The sequence below is a fragment of the Gambusia affinis genome, linkage group LG15 (genome assembly GCF_019740435.1).
Source record: "Gambusia affinis linkage group LG15, SWU_Gaff_1.0, whole genome shotgun sequence".
Classification (NCBI taxonomy): domain Eukaryota; kingdom Metazoa; phylum Chordata; class Actinopteri; order Cyprinodontiformes; family Poeciliidae; genus Gambusia; species Gambusia affinis.
In genome coordinates this window covers 21,364,545-21,387,657 of record NC_057882.1, presented here as the reverse complement: position 1 = coordinate 21,387,657, position 23,113 = coordinate 21,364,545, and the positions used below count along the sequence as shown (strand labels likewise).

At 36.6% G+C, this 23,113-nt stretch overlaps 1 protein-coding gene and 1 long non-coding RNA gene across 2 annotated transcripts in view; one reads left to right on the top strand and one right to left on the bottom strand.

Moving 5' to 3' along the window:
- Nucleotides 1–23,113, top strand: part of rxfp2a (relaxin family peptide receptor 2a) — an 86,886-nt gene that overhangs the window by 7,130 nt on the left and 56,643 nt on the right. Inside the window, exon 2 of the mRNA XM_044140093.1 lies at nucleotides 9,062–9,205. Coding sequence (XP_043996028.1) covers nucleotides 9,062–9,205 — 144 coding nt within the window. The remainder of the gene's footprint in view (nucleotides 1–9,061; nucleotides 9,206–23,113) is intronic.
- On the bottom strand, nucleotides 14,357–20,084 carry LOC122844523. The gene is made up of 3 exons (XR_006372891.1): nucleotides 20,054–20,084; nucleotides 14,861–14,925; nucleotides 14,357–14,451 (listed from the first exon to the last, which is right to left on the bottom strand). It is a non-coding gene; the product is annotated as an uncharacterized LOC122844523 (long non-coding RNA).

The window sequence follows — 23,113 nt, the reverse complement described above, 5'->3', positions numbered from 1 at the left end:
TTTGGCCTTCACATCAGACAAAGTTAATTAACGGGCACCTTATCCCACAGAATGTTGCTACATAAATAGATCATTTATTGTCTTTTTGCTCTGAAGAAATATGGGAGGGGATCTTTCATCTTCAGATATTTGTACACTGTCATTAACTTACATGCAAAAAAATTAAAGTAAAATTTTAAATGATGACAGATGGTCTCTGATAAGACTAAAAGAGAGGAAGAACAAGGGCAGACATGTAATTTCTCAGGAACTTTGAGATGTGTCATCACATCATCATCTGCTTTGACTGGTCAAGAACAGCTTTCTGAACTGTCACAAAAATTTGTGGTGGTTTTTCTGGCTGGAGTAAAATCTTTACTTGGAAGATATGGGGAATAGTCACTTCAGAGACATTTTTACCCTCGCTGCTACCAAATACAATTTGGTGAGAGAAGTTGCTATAAAGGTTTATGAACCCCCTACTATAATCGTTATGCTGTTTAGGGATTAAATTAAATGAGCATGATTTAGAACCCAATTTTAGGTTTCAGATTAAATAAAAAGTTTTACAAGAAGATGACAAACTTTCCTTTAATTCAGTGCTAATTATTTTTAGAAACTGGAGGAGAAAACAACAGTTTGGCAGCTTATTGACAAAAAGAAGGACCTAAATAATTAAAAAGGAAGAAGTAGTCTTGTAAAATTCTGTTATGGAAATTCTGGTAAAATAAAACAAGAGAGAGCACTGAAAAATTACAGCTGTTTTATTTCCTTACCACTTAAAAACACAACTGAGCACAAATTATGAAGAACCACTATGGAGAGCCTGAAGAGCAACAAAGCTCTTCACAGAGCTTTGAGCCAATGAGTCTACTTTACTGGACTTTAAATATGTCATTCCACAGATTGCCAGGTTTTGACTGTGCAATGCAAGTGAAATAAAATTAAAAAATCCACTTGACTAGCAGTCAGCCAGAAATGCAAAGACTTTGTGAATGTCTTCTGAGTGCTTTTACAGCAGGGGTTTGAACTCCCACCTTTGAGAAGTAGTGTCCTGCAAGTTTTTATTTCAGTCAGATGAATGAATGGTTCTGGTTCATCTGGTTCATGGTTCTGCATACTCTAGCTAATGGCTTAATAATGTCATGGAGGTGAGATGAAGCAAAAACGAGTTGTCTGTCCAGTAAATTGGACATCATCGCTGGATTTTTTCTTTTTTGAAAATGGTTCTAATTATTGTGATTTCCTTCCGAATTGTTCTTATGTTTGATTGGTACTGGATTAGAAGAATTTCAATATTTTTAATTGTATGTTGAATTACTTTATGGTGGAAATGTATAGGAAAGGCAATGGAGCTAACATGTGAAATGAGAATTTTTCAGTAGGCAGTGCCTATGAATTTAACTCAGATGACATACCTTTAATAGTCACAAGTATATAAAATGCTTAGAATAGCAAATTATTGCAACAAACAGTTGTGAAAAAATGGATCACTCTGAGGATCGCTTTGCAATTTCATAGCATTCACTGAGCCCAAAAGGGGAATTTTCATACCACTAACATAATAATATTAATAATGCATTTTATTTGTCAGTGCCTTTCAGGAGGTTAACTTGAACAGATGAATTTTGAGTTGTGCTTCGAAGGTCAGTGGTGACTTCAATGTTTTTCTGAGTTTAGATATTTCTAATGGGGCCCTTGACTTTAAATTTACCACCAGATGTTGGCAATAACCTTAGCTATCCTCATAGAGAAAGAAATGAAAGAATATTATTCCACCGCTGTTACAGGTTAAAATTGAAGTGACATATGGACAAGGTATAGAAGATAATTACAGAAATTTATTAAATACCTTGAGTAAAACCCTTTTTTTGAAACATCTTGAAGATGTGTCCTGTGCAGAAAAACTAGTTATGTGCATTGCTCATTTATTAACATTTTTATAGATTATTTTTTTAACTAGTTCGCTTTATTGCATAGCAAGTACACAGGAAACAGGGAGGGGAGATGCGGAGAAGATGAGCAGCAAACGGCCTAAAACCGGGAATAAACCCCAGGACAACCGCTGACTGCTGCCTCTGAACTTGGTCTGCATGCTCCAGGAATTGAACCACCCATGGCATGGTATTGCAGATGTGATGTGAAAACCATTTTTCCTCTTAACATGGTGTGTGCAATAAAATCCAAAGAGTTCAGCTTTGTCCTGACTGAACTAGTTTCTCCCAGTATTTCCCTGACTTGTTCAAGTATTCTCCAGCAAACATTTACAAAGCTCCATCTTGATTTTCCTTCACTAGTGAAGTCCTGTGCAAAAACAAAAACAGTCCCCACTATTTCCATGGCCTCATGGAGTTCTCTGCTATTGCTCTGGGACAACTCTGAACTTTTAATTGCTCTTTTGACTCTTCAGTCAGAAATCTCATGAGTGGATTCTGGAATTGACTGCTTTATGGTCAAAATATATTCTTACTGCTTCCAGAGATAAGCTCCAACAACACTTGCTGGACTATTCATGAAATTAGAAAGGCAGCTGTGACCATTTCCATTAGTATGTGTTTGCAACACTTTAGTAATGAGAAGCATTTTAATAGGCCATCTGTTAATATTAAACCAGCTGATATGGATTTGGACATGGCAGCAGGGATTCTTTCTCAATGGTTGGTTTCTTGACCTTCTGTCCCTTGATGTGTTAGCTTTCTGCCTGGGTGTCTTTCAGATTTTTTTCTGCCCATGACTTCATTTGTGGACTCATTTGCTTTGATTTCTTTGTATGTGTGGATTACGTGTTGCCACATCTGGTATGGCTTTTATGTCAATGGCCTCGTTAGAAATATTTAAGCTTAGAAAAATGTTGATCTGTTCAAGACTTTGCTATCATAACGCTGACAAATGACTTTGGAACAAGGAAAAGGGTAAGTAATTGGGAACAACTTCTACTCACAAGAGGCTGAGAAGACCGTTCAACAATTTCAGTCAGACATCTGAGCAGGGACTCATCCAAAACTTGCAGGTCATGGGCCCCTAGGTACCAGAATACCTTTGAGGCTTCAGGTATTAGTAATTACTCATTGAGCCCTAGTTCCAATTCAATGAGATTCTACAAATCCAAAGAGAGATGGTGGAAGTGAAATAACCTATAAAAATGAAAAAGGCAGCTAATAATGGCAGCGGATTGCTATGCACACAACTAAAACATCCCTTCCCTCCATGTTTCTTCTTGCTGCTGCAGCCTGAATGCAGAATGTTGAGTTTGGGCAGAAATCCTTTGTAAGAAGGTCATGTACTTGGATGAGTTTACTTGTACTGGCCAGATATCTAAATATTTTCATGACACTTTTATCAGAAGCTGTGATATTTTTTTTACATTGGCAGAGTTGCTAGAACTCCTGTTGGCAAATTATTGGACTTTATTTCAACCTGCAATGTGTCATTTCTACAAAAACACTGTTTTACCGTAGAACAGAGGTTGTCAACCTTTACTATCAAAAGAGCTATTTTTACCCTCAATCCACCACCAGTTTAGAGCCACAAAACAACTTCTGTGTTATTGATAAATTTCTCCTAAAGTTATTTTTGTAAATTTGAAAATAAACAAATAAGTAAATAAATTTGTAGGTACAGTATAAAAATTTTACTAAAACCCTTTCGAAAATATAGAGACAAATTTTCTTCCATGGGATTATGCTATTCATGAAAATTAAAGAGCATGTTTCCCGAACTGACAGCATAAAAATAGATCTCAAACTCATTGCTGGTAATTTTTTATCGTTCTGTTGTGGAAATTCAATAAAATGATTTGATGAAATTAAAAAATACTGCAAAAACCTGCATTTAAAATTATATAGTTTTTAAAAATTAACAGTGGATTCCCAGTATTCGCAATAACAGTCAGCCATGAATTGTTAAAATCTACAGATACTTAAGACGCCCTCTAAAAGTGCTCATTACTGCCTATTTTAATACTGAAATCACTAATTATACCTTAATATGCATAGTGGGGACCGTCTTGGCGCTACCACACAGGCTAACGTCATTGTTTCTTCTTATGTTTGCTGTTTTCTTAAAGGGATCCACAATTAGTTGTAACAATAGACTTTATTTGAGAAGATATAAAGTCAATACAGTAATAATACTGTAACAGTTTTTTTTATTTTATTTTTTCCCTTTATTTATAGACATATACAATCAACCTCAAAAAAAGTACCATAACACATACATTATGTTTTCACAACAGATACAGAAAAACAAACAGAGCTAAACAAAAAAACGAGGAAAAAAAAACAACCCAAGATGAATCTAGACTTTAGCAGTTCAACTTGTCTGTACAACATAACATTTTAAAAAAATATCTTAATAAAATATTGTCCCACGGACGCATCATGTTGTTTACGCTGCAATGCATTCTGGGTAAATGCAGTACTTTTGTTCCCATTGCGCTAACTCAGTCTAGCCAAAACAGCAATGAGTAATGTCGTTCGGCCTTTTCATTTTCAACTGGAGTGCGTTGATATTGATGTAGTTGTGAAATGATGCTATAGAAATTATCATTTAAAGAATCTACGCATATCTTTGATACCTTAGGTCATTAAGTTGTAGATTTACTTTCCACTCATACATACCCGTGATTCGCTGTTCTCACCAGGGAACTACCAGAGAAACCACCAGAGAAAATAAAGAAAATCAAGCAGGAGGCGGCTGTTGCTATAAAAGCCTTTCCAAAAATCCAGTGTGAATTCCTTACACCGTGCCAAGCAGCAGAACCAAACACTTTCATATCACAGTGTTTAACAACTCAGGGAGTCAGATTTTTCCTTTGGGTGCTAGTGAAGTTAATAAATGATTGATGCTCACCTACAAACTCTACCTCAAATTGGCAGGATGGCTGTTTTCTTTGTTCCATCTCCACGGTGACAGAACCACTGGATTGGATTTGCTGAAAGCTTAGGGTGGCGCCAGCCCTGCTGTACCCTAAAAGAACCACAAAGCAGAGTTACAAAATGGATAAATTGGGCAGGGTTATTTATGACAGGATGGCAAAGGCTTTATTTGTTTTTTTGCCACCTTTGCAAGTTTGTTGTAAATATTAGGATATCTAAGAAAAGCTTTCTAAATGTTTCTTTTACAACTTCTTGCTTTAAACGGTAATGGAAAGTTTGAAAATAACATATTGGTAAATAAGTTAACATGTTTTCATTGTATGTCAAAGGCTTGTTTGGTTGGTGTTTGAATCATGGCTTGTTTCCTCCAAATTGGCACCAGAAATATGTGCAGAAATATATTTACTAAGTGGATGCATGCAAAGAGCTACCACTGTTCACACTTTTGAGATTTTAATACATCAATTATGCTGTTTACATGAGTTGTGTACCAGGTCCCCCATTCAAATTCTCATTTATACATCTCGTGGTTAAGTTTGATGAATAATTCATCTGCACATTGCATCCATCAACACTAATTACACTCTGTGTCACATCCAAAATATTCATTAAAGCCAAATCCTTCAAACTTGGAGCTAAAATCTTATTCAGATATTTTCATTGATTTATTACAGAGAAAGCAGTAATAATCCTGCAATATAATCCTGTGTTCTTCGGGCTTTTGGATTGAAAACTTGAAGTCACAGCCAAAAAGCTCTGGTTCAGTTTATGTCGGGTGTGTGAATTTAAAGCGCGGTACTGGATAGCAACAATAAAAATGTTCTGTTACATTCATTTTTGTTGTGCCAAATCTAAACACAAATTGCTTTGTGGCATTTTTACATATGAGGAATTAAGTCCAATTTAGATCCAGTTACATTAAATTTAATCCAAATGTTATGTTCATAAATCATACTCTCATTAAGGCCACTAATGAGAATTCAATTTAATTAAAACGCAATTCAAACGACATGTTTAAATTGCACTCTTTTGAAATTCCCTCTCTCCCAATATTCATTCATCATCATAATATTGAATATTATATAAATAAAATAAAGCTTTAATCATGGTTAGTAGCACTGCCAAAGTGTATCAGGGGCAGTAATTATTATTATTCTTCTTTTGTGGTGAATTATCCTATTTTTCCCCCCCCCAGATGGAATATTAAATACAAGTTACCGCTGAGCAAGGAGAAAGAAGAAGGAAAAAACAATTTTGTCTTATGGAAAACAAGCATAAACTGCCAACAGGGGAGCCCAGAAAAGTTCACAGATGAGTTGTCGGGGACTTTTCAGCCTCATTAAGAGGAGCCAATGATGCACTAGTGTGCACTATAGAGCTAGAATGGACCAGTGCTCAGCTGTTCATCCTGTCTTGACTCTAATTTGGACAACACAGCTAAATGAAAATGCAGACATAAATAAGTAAAAAAAATTAACTTAACTAATACAAAGAACAAACATGTTTCATTTTGTTTGTTTAGTGTAGCAAAAAGTGGCCTTAAGCTAATATCCCTTTATGCCCATGGCCACTGAGGGAGATCCCCCCCCCAAAAAAACCCCAAAAAACTTAAAGGTCGGCTTCTTTAAGTATGAGGAGAAATACACTAAATAGGAAATGATGCAAGAATGAAGAGAATTGAAAACTTTACTGTTATAAGCTCATTTATTTGATCCGGGAATATCCCAGGTGTTTTTATGCAAATTTAAACCCTCAGGTCATCAGGTTTTAAAACTAGCATGACTTTTCAAATAAAACCTTAATCTTTAATGCTAACTGTGAAACTTTAAGATTACTGATTTTAGTTTTGCTCGTGTCACAAAATACCATCCAAATTTTTAGACAGAAGAGACGTCACCTTATACGACAAATAGAAAGTCACATTTTTGGTTTTTTTAAATAAGCTTCAGTCAGATTAGTTAGTGTTTGATTTCTGTAAGATGTAACAAACCTAAAAAGTGAAGCATCTAGTTTATTTTGTTTTAAAGGGGGTGTTATGTATTTTCCTGGTACATACTGCCATTTTATATCACTCTCAAGTATCACTAGATACCTTCAGTAGTTATAAAAGGGCTGTATATCTCAAACAACTTAAAATAACTTTGAGTTCACGTAATAGCTCCACTGCCCCCTGGAAATCGGACTCTTTAAGAACTGCCTACCCTTTCTGACAATCCCCTTTCAGCACATAATTACAACAATCAATCAAATTTATTTGGATAGAACATTTCAGCAACAAGGGAGAAAAAAGTGCTTTACATTATGAAAACATAATACTGATTCTACTAATTTTTGAAGTCTTTACTAACGAATTTAGTCGTTCATGTATCACAAAATATCAGTTTTTTAGATCGAAGGCGTCCATTGATGCCATTTACAATCGTTCTTCAGAGCACTGTAGTTCAAATTAAAAGCTCCACTGAAGCACAGTTCCACCAGATACTTGCTGATTGCTGCTGGAACTGTGTAAGAGAAGCAATCGGAGGAGTGCTCTGTGGGCGTGATGGAAATTTCGGCTCCTTACAGAGAGTCGGCTCTTGTGGCTCAGCTCCCATAAAACCAGTCACACATTTACATGACACTGGTAACCGGAGTCTCTCACACTGGCACTTTGTGAAACCACATCTCAGAATGAAACTTTTCTGTAACATCCCAGTGTTGATTTGAAATACCTGCGCAGAATGCACAGTCGCAAGGTTTATTCTATGCATATGAGGTCGGAAGACAACAAAAACAATGACAGACAGCATTGTGATTCGTTGTGTTACTTAACCTGTTTAGTTTGACGCAATCCCTGATGAGAAATATATGTCACATGAGACAGGTTATTGTTTACAAGGTGGAAGCTGAGCTGACTTTAAAATGTCTTGGCGGTGCCGTCTAAATATGGACATTTTCCCCAATTAACATCTGAAAATACCAGCAGTTTCCAGACAGCGGTCTCCTGTAAAGGCAGCTGCAAGCAGGAAGTTTGTAAGTGTCTAGGCATCCCAAATGGTTGCCACGGGAGATTCAAGGATTCTTCAGACATGCAAGAATGAGTCAAATCAATATTTTGTTTTTATTTTTGATGAGGGAATTACATAACATTATGTTAAACTTCAAAATGTTGATTTTGCTTAATGCCACCCCTTTATTATAACACACACACTATGTTGTCAAAAGTATTTGGTTGTCCTTCTTTATGTACATGTGAACTTGTATGACAACCCATTCCAACTACATTGATTAGCAATAACAACTTCCAAGAATTTTTGAAGTCTTTACTCAAAGTTTGTATTTATGGGACTCATAGACCACATTTCCATGAGTCTAGCCTTCTTGCCTGACTCATAGTCTCTGCTCCATTTTAAGGTTAGATGGGTTGATGTCATGACTCTGTTGGCTATTTAAGATCTTACTCATCATACTTGCTCATCCATGTCACTGTCAACTATTCTTGAGTTCAACTGAAGGCCAAAATAATTTTTACAGTTTGTATCTGTTGACTCTGCAGAAAGGTGGGGACCTCTGCAAACCATGACAGTCAAACTCTGCTGTCACCCATTGATTGGGTGCTCTGCACCCAATCAATTCCACTTTCTCCTTGCTATGCAGTGAAATATTTTGTTGCTGGACGTTTTATAGCAAAATGTTTTGTACTATTATGGTACAATGGAATTCGGGGAACTCCTCAGAGTTATCTATTTTTCTCTTGCATGCATGTCTTAGTGCTGGATTATTTAACTCTCTCCAAAAAAGTGATTAGAGAACCTGAAATCAATGTTATGGTTGAGCAAATACTTTTAAAAAGGGAGACAAAATTAGGTAGCAAAATGCACACATTGCACAAGATGAGGACTATATACTGCAACTAATTGCTACCTCATTAGATTTTTGAAGTGCAAAAGAAAATCAATAAAAGAATAATTAAAGCAAATCATTAAGTTTGAAAATAGGATGGTTGCCAATGAAAAACAAAATACAGCCTTTGGGGGAGCTTGAGCTGCACAAAGCTATTTATTTCCCACATTAATGACAATTTTAAGATCTCAAGTACATTAAAATCTGTCATTTGCAGATGTTGTAAATATTTGTGCTTTCATATTGCAACGACAATAAATACAGGCCTGAGTCAAAAAATGTTAAGTTGCTCTGACAAATTTTCTTGCTTTTATGTCTTGCAGCCCTGGTGGCAAGCACTTCAGAGAAAGAGGCGAGATGCCCCCTTGGCCAGTTTCCATGTGGCAACATGAGTCAATGCCTCCCTCAAGCTTTGCAGTGTAACGGACACAAAGACTGTCCCAATGGAGCAGATGAATGGCGCTGTGGTAAGTTTGATGCTCAGCTACATGGAGGGAGGGGAAGAGGTAGCCAATATTAAAAAACTAATTAGGAATCTTCTGCAGCTCTGATGAACATTTTTGTGACATTGTTCACTGCCTGACCAGAATCACTGATTCTTAAAAGGTTGCAGCTAGTGTGATCATTTCTATCAGTGGGCACATCTGATTTCCTTGGCTTTTGGAGCCCAGGTGCCCTCTGCATATGTATGAACATATTGAATTTATCACTTCTTGAGCGGCTGCTGGCAGGGGTGTTAAAGTAGCAGCAGCCAGCAGAATGTGATTGATTGGTAGGTCTTTCCTCATCGGATGGCATAAGTCTTTATAAATACAGGCCTGGGTAATATCCTCCCTAATAATGAATATATTAATTTATAATAAATATTTAATAACACTGTATAAAAAAAAACTTGACTCAGGAGATTAGTTTTATAAAATATATTGTCTAAATGTGATAGGTTGTAATAATGCAGATTTGTCTCTGTAGCACCTGTAGCTTCTTCCCCTCTGTCAAAATTGAAGAAAAGACACCGAATCAGCGCTTGCATATCTGTCTCTATGGTTAGAAATAAGGTGTTTTTTCAAATAAAAACCTAAAAAAATAAGGCTGGTTGTGTGGTTACTTTGATGCCAAGGCTAGAGGAAGCCACATATAGAGTATCTGCAACATAATATTTTCAGACGTAATACATTTTATTAATTTCTTTAGTACTAGTTGTAAAGCTGGGCGGCACAGTGAAGCAGCTGCTACCAGTGTTTCCTTACAGCAGTGCTTCTCAATTCCGGTCCTCAGGCCCCCCTGCTCTGCATGTTTTAGGTTTTTCCCTCCTGTCACACACCTGGATTGAATCTATGGGTGATTGACAGGGTTCTGCAGCACTTGATGATCATGCAATGATTAGAATCACCTGTTCTGGAATAGAGACACATCTAAAACATGCAGAGCAGGGGGGCCTGAGGACTGGAATTGAGAAGCACTGCCTTACAGCAAGTTGGTCCAGGATATGAATTCCACCTGTTGGAGGGAGGGCCTTCTAAATAAAGGTTGCATGCTCTCCTAGTGAGTGTGTGGGTTATCTCTTGGTACTCTAGTTTGCTCCCACTGTTTAAAAACATAGAAATACAGAAAGGACAAAAGATAATATAGATATATCTCTACATGTCCTGGAAATTGTTTGTCCAATGAGAGCTGATATCTTGCTCAGTTTCTTCTCACTGCTTAGTCTCTGGAAGACTTTCTCCTTTAAAGATTTCCTCACAAATCTTTACAATATGAACAGTCAATATGACTTCAAAGTTTGTTTTATTTTGTACTCCATATTCTATGTTTGGGTGAGGAGGAGGGGGGGCACAAGGCATAATGATTAACATGTTTTGCTCTTTTGCAAGTTGGAAAATTATTCAAACTTACCTTTCAGTGAACAAAGAAACCTTTCACAATGATAGGGCCAAAATTAAAATGTTGTAGAGATACTCCATACACACTTTCTGCTTCCATAAGATTTAAAAAGGCAGTATAATGTTTTTTCCAGACAGTGTGATTTTATAGCACAATCAAGTGACTGTTACCTTTAGTTGTTATAAAAAGGCTGCATATATCAAACATGACTGAAAAGAAATATGACTTTGCAATTTAGTGGCCTGAAATTAAGAAGCTGCCCTTTCTGATGCTCCGCCTTCAGCATGTCATCACAACATTCCTCTATTAAGTCTGAAATAACATTTTACCAGCGTTTTACTGAGAATTAACTCACATAATGAGCTCAGCAAACATGCAGTCCCACCAGGTGTCTGCTAATTGCTGCTGCCCAAGGGATGGATGCTCTGTGAGGCAGAAGCTTGGCTTGGAAACTGCAACTATGGGTTGGAGCTTTGTGGAAAAGGAAGCTCTTGGTGCGGCCAAGCGCAAACAGAATGGTTGCTATAGGAGAATAAACAATTTCTCAAACATTCATTAAAGAATCAAAGCAACACTTTAGTTATGTTTTTGATGAGGGTTTAAGAGCATAACATGATGGAAAGCTAAAAAAAAAAGTAATTTCTACATAATACTGCCTCTTTCAGGAGAGACGCAGCCAGGTGTTGCTTGTTAAAGATCATCATAAACTAATCACCCTCAATGTCATCGGCTCCGTTAAGAGGAGACAGTTTCAGCAGTGGCCCAGTTAAATTCTGCAGTCTAGACCTCAATCTGAAATGCCGTGGAGTGATTTTAGTAGAGCTGTGCAAATGTCAATGAACTGAGCAGTGATCTGAATCGACTCTATAAGCCTGATTTAGTGAGACAGAAAATGTTACTGAGAGTTATTGTTGTGGAGGGTGGACTTGTGATAATGTCTAAGTGTTGGATCACATGCTGTGCTCAATTTATTCACACAGTCCTTTTCCACACAGAGTTCACATTTGAGCAATAAATAATAGTGTAAAATCTGTTGGGTGTTTTTGTACATTTAGGGTTAGACTTGGATCAAATTTAAATTGTTTTAAAATGTCCTTATTTTTAATTAGATTTTGTTGTTTAGCTTTTAAGGTGTAACCTTCCCTTCCATCACTAACACAATTATAATTAGACTTTTCATAAGGCTGCAGCCAGTGAGTGCAAATATTTAAATGGGCCAAAATTTAATATTTTTATTTTGACTGTATGATGCCAACTTGTAGAGGTCATATGATCTCAATTATGCAGCTTATCCTTGCATCGCCAGCCTCCATCCTCCAGCTTTTTAACTCAATATAGCCGATGAGTTTCAGTATATGAATGAATATAAAATTAAGCGATGACCTGTTGAGACTATTCTCAATTTAACCTTGTGTCCAGTTGGAAATTGTCCTCCTGCTTAACAACTGTATGCTTCCAAGCTTTCATCAATGACAGGCAGCTGCCACCTTGGTGCCCTGCAGGGGAAATGACCAGAACCTAAACTTCAATTAAATGTAATTTTGTTTTATTTTCATAGCCTTCCTGCTTTTTGTGAAGTGTATTCATCATTAACTGCTTGTATAGCAAAGGTTATTGCTAGAATTATAGCTGGACTTAGAAACATTCAGGTCCCTTCTAAAATAAACCCAGCAATGTCTGTGGGTAGCCAAACTGAACAATGGTCTTCACTGTCTACATTCCTGGTTCAATCAGGTGTAGTTTCAGGTACTACAAACCCTGAATCGTCTGCTCCTGACTTTTTCCCTTGAACAACACCAGATGTCAGTCACAGTAGTGGTTTTGGCTGCAGTAGGTACAGCTACACAGTTCCAAGTTATGGACTTTATTTAGTTTTTATAAGGAAATACCATTTTGCCTGTGGTTCTCAGTTTCAACACAAAGTTGGATCAGGTCCCAACTTGCTAATTCCTACAGAAAAGTGGTACTAATTCATAAAATGTGATAATTCTCTGGTAAGCCAGAAAACGTGGTAAACAGAACACATACATATAATCCGTAAAAAGGTATTTTCATTGCACATAGTTTATTTTGACAATCAGTGAAACAGAATGTTGTTTTATTTTCAAAAACTTTCTCACAGATCTAGTCCCAAGCTGCTAAAATGCATTTATATCGCCCAATTTACTATAAATGGTGGATATTCTCCATTTGGTGGGTATTTTAGATATAATGTGTTTGACAAGGTGTCCCATCAATGAGAAACTGTTCTGAAAATAGCCATAGCTACTCTGGTTGACAAGTGCCAGGCACATAGGGATGGTTTCTTTTAGAAGGCCCTGTTTCATAACGGCCTTGGCAACATGCTACAAATAAATCTGTCAAAGCACTGGCCACAAAGTGAAGTTCGTTTAGAGCCCCATTTATGATATTTACTCTCATAACATCATGCCATTAGTGTTCTTTTAGCGGCGGGTCCATAAACATAGGAAAAATCTGAGTTTGAGGCATCAAACCCTGCCAAACTGGCCCCCTCCAGTTACGGATTAAAAGTTTGCTCTTTAGAAAGTTGCTAAGCTCGTCTCTGACAACATCAAAGCAACCGTAGTCTCTTAGTGCTAGACCTTGTGCTGTTATTTATAAAGCATGCCACCAGAGTCATTTGGGCCAGAGTATTTTAATGTCAGCACTGATGGCCATTGTTTCACTCTGCTGATCCAATTATATTGTAACAGCTCCCAGCTCATGTTATGGTAACTTTATCAACAACATAAAGAAAAAAAGTCTCATAATTTGCTCAAATTTGCTTCATTTATACTCTTTGATCTGTTCAAAACTTCATGCTGGGTTTTTACAACTGGTTACATCTGGTTTCATAAAACAAAGTGAGACTCAAGAGGATTTAATTTGACATAGTTTGAGTGTAATGGAATATAATAAATTTGTAATTGGAGATCAGTACTTTAGAGTGTAACTCCTAATTTTAAACCTTCGTGTTTTTAACTTTGAAAGAGGTAGGAACAACATTCACTTTGTGCTCTTATGTCTAACTGAGTAACTGAGTTAGAGAAGAGGCGGTTGGTCATTAGGACAGAAGCACAAGTAGTCAAGATTTAAAAAGGATTAAAAAAGGAAAGACAGCATGTTCCAAAAACAGACTGTATTTTTGGAGCTGCCCTTGCTTATGGCTAGACACAGAAATGTTCCTCTTTGACATTATCCTCAAGTCTAGACTCTTTAATCTATTACACAATGAGACCACAGTCTCTGCTTTTGTTGTACTTACATTTTTAACATGGGTTTCATTTTAATCCTGTCGGAGGAGCATTTAAAAGGACAAATATGATAGTTACAGAGGTTATGTTTCTATTTTTCTTTGTAAGCTATTTAACTATTAATTTAAAAAAATTTGCAACAGTGACACCAAACAAAATGAAAGATCTATTTGTTTTAAATCTTGTATTACAGGATGTGAAGAAAATAAATAGCTTATAATGACATGTGAGAGCTCATATTGTTGTTCTGTTAGCTAAGACAAAAATGTAGTGAATGTGGATGAAAAAAATGATTACATCCAGATTTTCTTTAGTAATAGGAAAATACATAATAAGTGTCAAAATATAATAAAACAATATAAAAAACATATTTGTCTTTACATTTGACAAAACATTTACACTCATTTCACTCAATCAGCAGGCAAGCCTTTCTCATAATTGCTGACCAGCTGTTTGTAGATCTGTAGTGATATTTATATAATTTATACTTGTTGATCAGCCTCTAGAGTCAGATCTCATTGTCATCAACTTAATCTTTATCTTCAAAAGATTCAAACTGAGACTCTGACTGGTTCAATCTGAAACAAACAAAAATAGACAACATGAAAATCTCCCAAATGGTAACAAACAAATCCAAAATTAAGGTCTCTGAGACCCTACGGCACACTGGTTATGTAAAAACAATGTTAACAGGGGGTTTTGACAAAGACTGAACAAAGCAACAGAGTTCATGAATACAGGAAAGTGTTGTGACTTGAACAAGAGCTAAGTTAGTCTAATTGACTAATGAATCACAGTTGTGAGTTGTTAGAAGACTGGGGCAACCAAGGGGAAACTAGCAGAGTCAAATCCATAAATTACAACAAAGAAAGCACAAAAAACCTGATAAACCAATGACTGAGCAAAATAAACATTGCCAACAAACATAGGCAAGGCAAAAATGGACAGCTACTATCCCGAACGTCAAAATCGTAAGGGTCTTCATACCATAATGGTAACATCCCGCCAAGGGACAGTTCTGGTTGTCACATAAATGAAAGTCCAGAGGCGATCTGGAAAAAAGGATAAAAAAGAAATAGTCAATGAAGATGACCTGGGGATGTCAAGAAGAATACAAATAAACATTTACTCATAGAGACTAATATCTGTTTGGACAGTTTCATTTGTCTGTTCGTGGATGTCTATGCCAGGATAGCGGGCACACTACATGCACTTTAATAGTTAAGCGAATGGAACTGATTTTAATCTAATCCACAATGGATCGCAAATTGATTTATTGTTTGGATCCTTATTCACAACTCTCAATGGCAGCAAGAATCAGGCGGATGCGTTTCATCCTCAACCTTCTTACCAGAAGCAGAAATTTGAATATTTCCTCAATGTTCTCAGCTTTAGTAACAGAACAGCAACGTGAGGTTATAGGTCAACTTTGACTCCTTTGGCTAGAGCTCAGTGTTCTCATTCTGATGTTATGTGTGCGGGTCATAGATGAAAATAGGCCAGGTCATATAGCTGCATCAGAGGAGTAAAGTCTAAAAATATATAATGATTACATAGTTAATATATCAGTAGGTAAGTCTTAGCTGATTTGGTTTAATTTAGTTATTCCAGATAACAATTTTCTAGAAAAACAGGTAATGGTGGAATTGAGCCATCATAATTTTTGTATTGTAAAGAAACTACCCACATGGTGGTTCTATATGTACGTGGCCATTGCAGTTCTTTGATGTTGCAAATATCACATGGGATAAAAGATGACAAAGAGAGACATTTTAGGAAAGCTGTGAAGTTTAATCTATAGTCTCATTGAGGTAAATAGAATTTAAAAAAAAGTTCAGGGGGCAAAATTGACATTGTAAAGCTTGTTTTATTGGAGATTCAAAGATTTCTCAAACATGTATTAAACAATCAAAGCAGCACTCAAGGTATAGATTTTACATATTATAACCCTAAATGTTTGTATCTTTGTGATTGAACTTCGAACGATATGTGATATGTGTCAGATGTCAGATGTCAGATGACACAGTAATGGAGAGCTTAAAATTTAATAACAGTGAGGCTACCAGCCAGAAGGAGGACATGATGTGTAAGGAAAAACATCAGGGGCTAAATGCTTCCAAGCCAAATAGGATTTCAAAAAAGAAGAGAACAGTGATTTTCAAACATTGCATCAGAATCTTAATCATGTTTAAATCTGGACTTTGACACGTGAAAATCCTTTGTTCCAAATCCTCTAACTGCATCTCTGGCTGTCTGTGTAAGAACATTTTTCTCAACACTGAATCTCTGTCCTGGGCTCAAGAGTTTTACAGCTTGTAACATTTTATTTTTTATCAGGATTGCCTTGGGTTTAGCTCCTTCCTCCCATCAATCCTGACCAGTTCCAGGGCCTTCTAAGGGAAAGCATACCACAAGCATGATATTGAGAATAACATGTTACATCATGGGAATAGCATCTTTAATGCCTTGTGCAGTTTTACACGTATAGGGATTTGCACGTAATTCAAAAAAATTCACTTGAATCTCATTTGACCAGCACACTTTCTTCTGCATGTTTCCCTGCATGCAAATTACTTTCATATTTACATTGAAATATTCTGTAAAGGCCTAATGCTTTGGATCTCTGCAGCTCCTCCGGAGTTACTGGGAAATCTTGGATGCTCCTTTGGTTAATGGACAGGTTTTGAAGTTTAGACAAGTTTTCATGTCTTGGGAGGTTTGCAGTTACACCACACTGCTTTGAACTTCAAATGATGGATTGAACAGTGCTCCGTTTGTCTGTCTATACCAATTTATCCTCACTGGAAAATTGATGCTAACATTTATCATTAAACTGGACACGTCACCATCCATATCTGGGCAACACATAGACACACAGGAGAAACTACAGTGCAAGCACATGTTCATGGCTTAGCAATTAAAAAAAGCCAATCTACTCAAGTTAGGGTGACCGAATGCCCTCCCTTCCCTGGACATGCTCACTTTTCATGTTCTGTCCGGGACATCCAGGGAGATTCATTCATTGATGGAAGTGTCTGGATTTTTGTAGTTTTTCAGGGGCTTCAGTTCCTAAATTAACTTGTGCGATGCATGGAATACAGCAGCTTTTCTTTTATTTGTGGTTAGATGTTATCCATTCATAGACGAAACAGACAGTGGACTGCCAGCGCTGCAGCTTATGTTTATAAAGCCCAATAACGGTGAAGTGCATGGCATCCCAAAGATCTCGTAGGTCACATTGACACAAAATTATTGTTACGTTTTGATCTAAAAAGTGAGCTACTATTGCCACAAGTTAATTTTCTATTCTACTTAAGACTAATAACACGGATGCACCAATATGAAGAATCAATATTGGTATCCGATGTCAACATTTAACATAATCATATAAATTCTATATATTTCCGTATAATTTTGTCACTGTGTAAAAGGAGCCACAACACCTGCATTGCTTCTCTATCTCGGTTAAATTCACCATAATCCTGGGCTGCATCACTATCACTGTCACATAACCAAGCAAATACCACATGGCCATTCCCCTTTCCTCCTAAAACACATACTGAAACACTAAAAACAGAAATAAACATCTGTTGTTCATATTGACCTAGTTTTACTGATTGTAATTTTGTATTTGATTTGAGTAAAAGATCGAAAGAAATTAAGTGAAATGATGCATTTTCCTTGACGTGAATAAAGAAATGTTTTTAAATTTGGAAACATAAAAGTAATTTCTCTGCGTTATGAGATCAGACTGCAACCTTTAGATCAGTGGAAGCCCTGCTAATCAATAGATAACAGATAACGGTTTGAGTGAAAGTTTTCTGTGCAAACTAATTCCAGTGCACCACAAACTTCTTTTTCCATTAAACCCACTTCACTTATCAGTCTGGTCCCAACCTTCCCTAACAATTCCTTGCTCCTCTGGAAAAATATCAGAAACTTGCATTTCACTTCACATATGGCACATATTTCTAGTATTAATTAATATCTGTTATTTTCTCTAATTTACAAATCAGTTTTTATTCTTATTAAATGCTACTAAGATACTTAAACCAGCTTTTAAACTACTGTTAATTCAAGCATTTATTGTTGGTTGTCAATTAATTAGTTTTCATCTTTTAGTTCAATGAAAAGAGATTGTTTATTTCACCCGTGGGGTGTTTCTCTTTTCATATGATCCATTTCAAGATGACACTTATTTCTCTCCCTGTAGTTCCATCGAAACAGAGAGCCGTCTTGTGCTGCATTACTTCTCGTCAGGTGGCCTGTCCTTCTTTTATACTGTGTCCCACTGCCAAATAACAAGGATCATCAACACATTCAACAATACACTGACATAATTTTTCAAACCCATCCTGTTCTTATTTATTTATATTTATATTATTCATACACCATCTTTATCTGGCTTAAATATCATTTTGTTTTACCACATGTGTGTGAGTCCAGCTCTGTCCTACTTGTACTTTGAAAACCAACACAAAAAGCTTCCAATACTTTGTGAAGTATGAATATTCTGAAACATCTGGGATGTAGACAAAAAGCAATTACAGTAGGCTATTATATTTGGAAATGTCTTATATCACACTATGGTGCAGTGGCATTGAGCTGCTCATGCAGAGAAAAGTTGCTGCTGCTTGATTCATGTTGCAAAGTAGAATGGGCAAAGATTTCAGTTTCCTTATATGAAGATGGATAAAACACACAATGAATAACTGTCAACTATAATTACAATTGAAGCCAATTCAACAAAGTATTAACTCGTGAGCTGAACACAAATACAAGCCCGACTGTTCACATTTTAATGTGCAAAAGGAGATCTGGGCTTATTGTCCATCTGCTTCACATTTATGCTCTATCGCATAAAATCCCAATAAAATGCATTCAAGCTTGAGGTTGTAAAGTGACAAACCATGAAAACCCTAATAGGGTATGCAGACTTTTGCAAGATATTTTTAAGTTTTGGTGTGTTTTCAATTTAGCATTTTGTGTTACTGAGCAAATAAAATTCAAAGTGACTGACATTATACACTTAAAGGCCAACCTAAATTTAATTTTCCATGCAAGTTCTGTTCTTGGATTTCCTGAAAACATCTTGTGTGCACCACAAGCTTTCCCTTATTCTTTCATTTTTGTTTGATAAAAACTTTAAATAATTTCCTCAATACTTTTTACATAGTTTTAATGGCTTCAAGGAAGGACTAAGAATATTGTTGCCATAGATTTACATTTTTCAGATCTAAACATTCAGTGGATTTTTTATGTGTAAATAAATACATTATATTTATATAGCACCTTTCACTGGTCAGAAAACCACAAATGCTTTACAACAGCAACAAACATTAAAAACACAGACGATAAAGCATAAAAGAACTAATACAAACTGAATACATATAAGCTATTCTGAGTAAATGAGTCTTCAACTTCCTCTCAAAAGAATCAACAAGACTGCATACAGATAGAGGCAAAACATTCCACAACCTGGGGGGCACTTCTCTGAAAGATTTATCTCCTCTGATCTTAAAGGTTTTCGAGGAACCAATAAAAGCCTTTGACTGGAGAATCTCAGACTACAAGAAGAGCTGTATGTGTCTGGAAGGTCATAGATAAAGGCTGAGGCTTGCCCACACAGGGCTCTAAAATGAAATACAAAAATAGGAATTTCAAAATGTACCAGCTGCCAAAGTAAAGAGATTAAAATTGGAAAAGTGTACACTTTCTTTTTTGCAGCAGCATTTTGAGCTGTCTGGAGATAATTGAGATCTTTCTTATTCAAAATAATAAAAAAAAAGACTGTTGCTCTGAAGTGCAAGTCACATCAGTCAAAAAAATTCCCCATGAAGAAAAAAAATCTTGTAAGTCGCATTTATTTAAAAATGTTAATGTGTTCGCTTGCTTTTCAACAAACAGATGGAAATCCAGGGTGGTAGAAAGGCAGATAGCAGAGACACCAAGAAGACACGTCTGTCTGGTAGATCAAATGAAAGCATGAACAACCATCTCTAATTCTGCTTTTGAGAGCAGCCTTGAAGACATGACAGCTGTAACAAAGGATTTCAGATAGAACGGTGTAAAAGGTGGGGAAGCACCTGAGGTAATGAAAAAAAAGAAATCATGAAAAATTTCCTGAACTGTGAATATGCCAAACTAAACTCATTAAACTCGGATCAGAATTTAACTCACATTTGTTTAGTGCAACGCTTCTCAATTCCAGTCCTCAGGCCCCCCTGCTCTGCATGTTTTAGATGTACCTCTACTCCAGAGCAGCTGATTCAAATGACTGCATGACCATCAAGTGCTGCAGAAGCCTGTTAATCACCCACATATTCAATCCAGGTGTGTGGCAGAAGGAAAACACCTAAAAACACGCAGGGCAGGGGGTCGTGAGGACCGGAATAGAGAAACACTGGTTTAGTGTGAGTTTAGTTTAGCCTCCTGCAGAGGCAAGGATGTTTGAAACTCTGCCCAAGAAAAACACCAGTCACAAATCCAATTGAAACGAGTTTCACAGTACTATAAAAAAAAAAGGGTTATACTGGCAAAAATAAAATCTGTGTCTAATTTAATGTTTGGATCCCTCTCTTGTGCCTTGCTCTAAAACAAACAATCTATCCTCCTTGCTGAGAAAGTTGATGCACCAAGGTTTTCCATTACTCCTGTTTGTCTGATTGAAACAGCACATAAAAAGTACTGCAGTGTCACAGATTTTTATCGTGTACAATGACAATAACTGCTTACAACTCTGCTTAAAAAATGACAATAAAGGAAAGTTACCCTGGCTCCGTCAATGTGTTGATTAGATCTAACCTAAAAGAAAGCTGGAAATACCGCACAGACATGTTAGATACTAGACTGCTAAACATCGTAAACAACTAGATAAGGAGCGTTTGCCAGTGTCAAGGTTTCTAAACCACCAAGAATATCCTGCAGATTTAAGATAATATTTATCAGATACAATTCAAGATTCTCTTTATTTGAAAGAAAAGCTTCTATCTTTTAAATTTTAAGAAATGTGAATGTTATTTATATTCAGTGGAAATCAGTGGAAAATCTTATTTTTTTCCAGGTACATTTTAGTGCTCAATCAATTAAAGTAACTATTACCTTCAGTTGTTATAAAAAGCTTTTATAAAAATGCCGTACATATAAAATACGACTTAAAAGAAATTTTACTTTATAATTTAAAACCTTGAAATTGGCCATTTTTTGTTTCTTTAAAAAGCTCCTGCTCTTTCCGACACTTTTCAGCAAGTCATTGCTCCTCTATTAACCCTTTAAGATGATTCTTAGGAGCAGGCGGAAGTTCGGAAGCTTGGAAACTGCAGCTTTGAGGTGGAGTTTTGTCGAAGGCAGGCACTTGGTTCCACCAGGTGCTTTGTACAGCTGAATGGTTGCCATGGGAGATTAAAGGATTTCTGAAACGTGCAAAGAAAGAATCAAATCAACACTCTGAGTATGTTTTTGATGAGGGAATAACATAAGAATGTGATGTGAAGCTCAAAAAACTTGATTCTACACAATTCTACCCATTTTATAATAAGCAGATTAGCACAACTTTGCGTCATGCGTTCTAATTTAGTTTTCTCTGTGCTGACACGACCTCCAATAAATAATTTCGGCCCAAATTTTGGGTGAGACTAGGGTTGAACTTTGGCTATAAATGTAAATTCTACTGGTAAGAGAAAACACCACATCTGTCCTGGTGGTTCTTGTGCTTGAGAAGATGCTTCCCAGTCTGAAATGCAGCCGTCGATCAGTCAGCTTGTGATTCACTGACAGGTGGAGGCCATAACTGTGAGCTTTTGATTGAGGTTGCCTGGCTTGATGGTGTTGAAGGCGGAGTTGAAGTCCACAAACAGGATCCTGGCTGAGTCGTTGTGGTGGTGCACAATGAGGTCTAGTCTCATCATTTGCCGAGTCGTTTGACCTGTGAGATCCTTCAGATGCTTCAACACCAGTTGCCCATAAAAAGTCCTTTTCAAAGAATCCTTTGTTTTTTGGCTCTAGTAGCCTCTGTTTGATAGATTGACAGGAAACAAGGCTGTGAGAAAGTGGGAAAACATGTGGCAAACATCAACAGCCCAGGATTCAAACCTGTAATGACCTGCTTCAAGGATCAAGGCCTCCGTACATGTATTACGTCCTTCACCAACGCCCCAAGGGGTGTTTAACATCTGACAGAAGTTTCTCAGGCGTGAGTGGAAGATGGCATTAGATCATGAAGCTTTCCTTGTGTTCTGACCATGAAAGAGCCTGTTTGCTTCCAGTTTCATTTGTTTAAAACTTTAAATAACTGTGGTAAGAGCTCTTGGCTGTTATCGTGTCCATCATTAGCCAAACCATGCACCGTGGTACACACTGCGGATGTGTTTAAGAGGGAATTCTTGTGTGTGCCTCCTCTTTGACTTGAATAACAGTTTATTTAATTTTTTTCTGGTTTTTATTCTTTAGTGCTTTGGAAATAAGAATGACTGAAAACACTAAAAAAGTAACGACTGTTTAATGTCTGAACTGTACCTAGCTGAAAAGGGTGAGCTTGTACAGCCGTATTTTATTGCCCATCATAAAAGGGGCACTTTAAAGAGCTTGTTTTTTGTTTGTTCTTTTCAGAAGGCGGCACTTGTTATAAAAAAAAAAGTTTAAAAACCAGTGATTTGGAAGATTGGAGTGCTGCAGGTGAGGGAGAACGCTGCTGCCAGGACAGAAACCCAAACAGAGAGTTACATCACATGGTACCAAGAATAAATGCAACAACAGGGCATGAAATGGGAAAGAGACACAAATGGGAATATGACAAACGTGTTTTTCAGGAAATGCTAATTTATGAAATTATTTTGTCACCGATTTAAAATTTTAAGAAATGTGATTTTCTGGATGTTGGTACAGCACAAGATGTCAGGCTGTTTCTAGCTCTTTCAGTGACTCCAATCTAAATACAGCATGAGGGATGTGGAGTAAAAGACATGGTTGATGGGCAACAGGATGTGTAACAGCTGCATTACCACCGATTGTAAATCTGGCTTTTGTTAAACAGTTACTTATTAGAAAAATCTTACAGGTAGTTCAATGAAGACCTGTATTAAATTTTATTTGTTTTATTTTATTGATTCAGATAAAAATAGTTCTCTAAAATAAATCATGAATGAAAAGGAGCAGAAAGAAGTATGAACTTATATTGACTATTAGACATATTTCAAAACACAGGAGAAATGGACAAAAACCATCAGCTCAATCAATGCCACC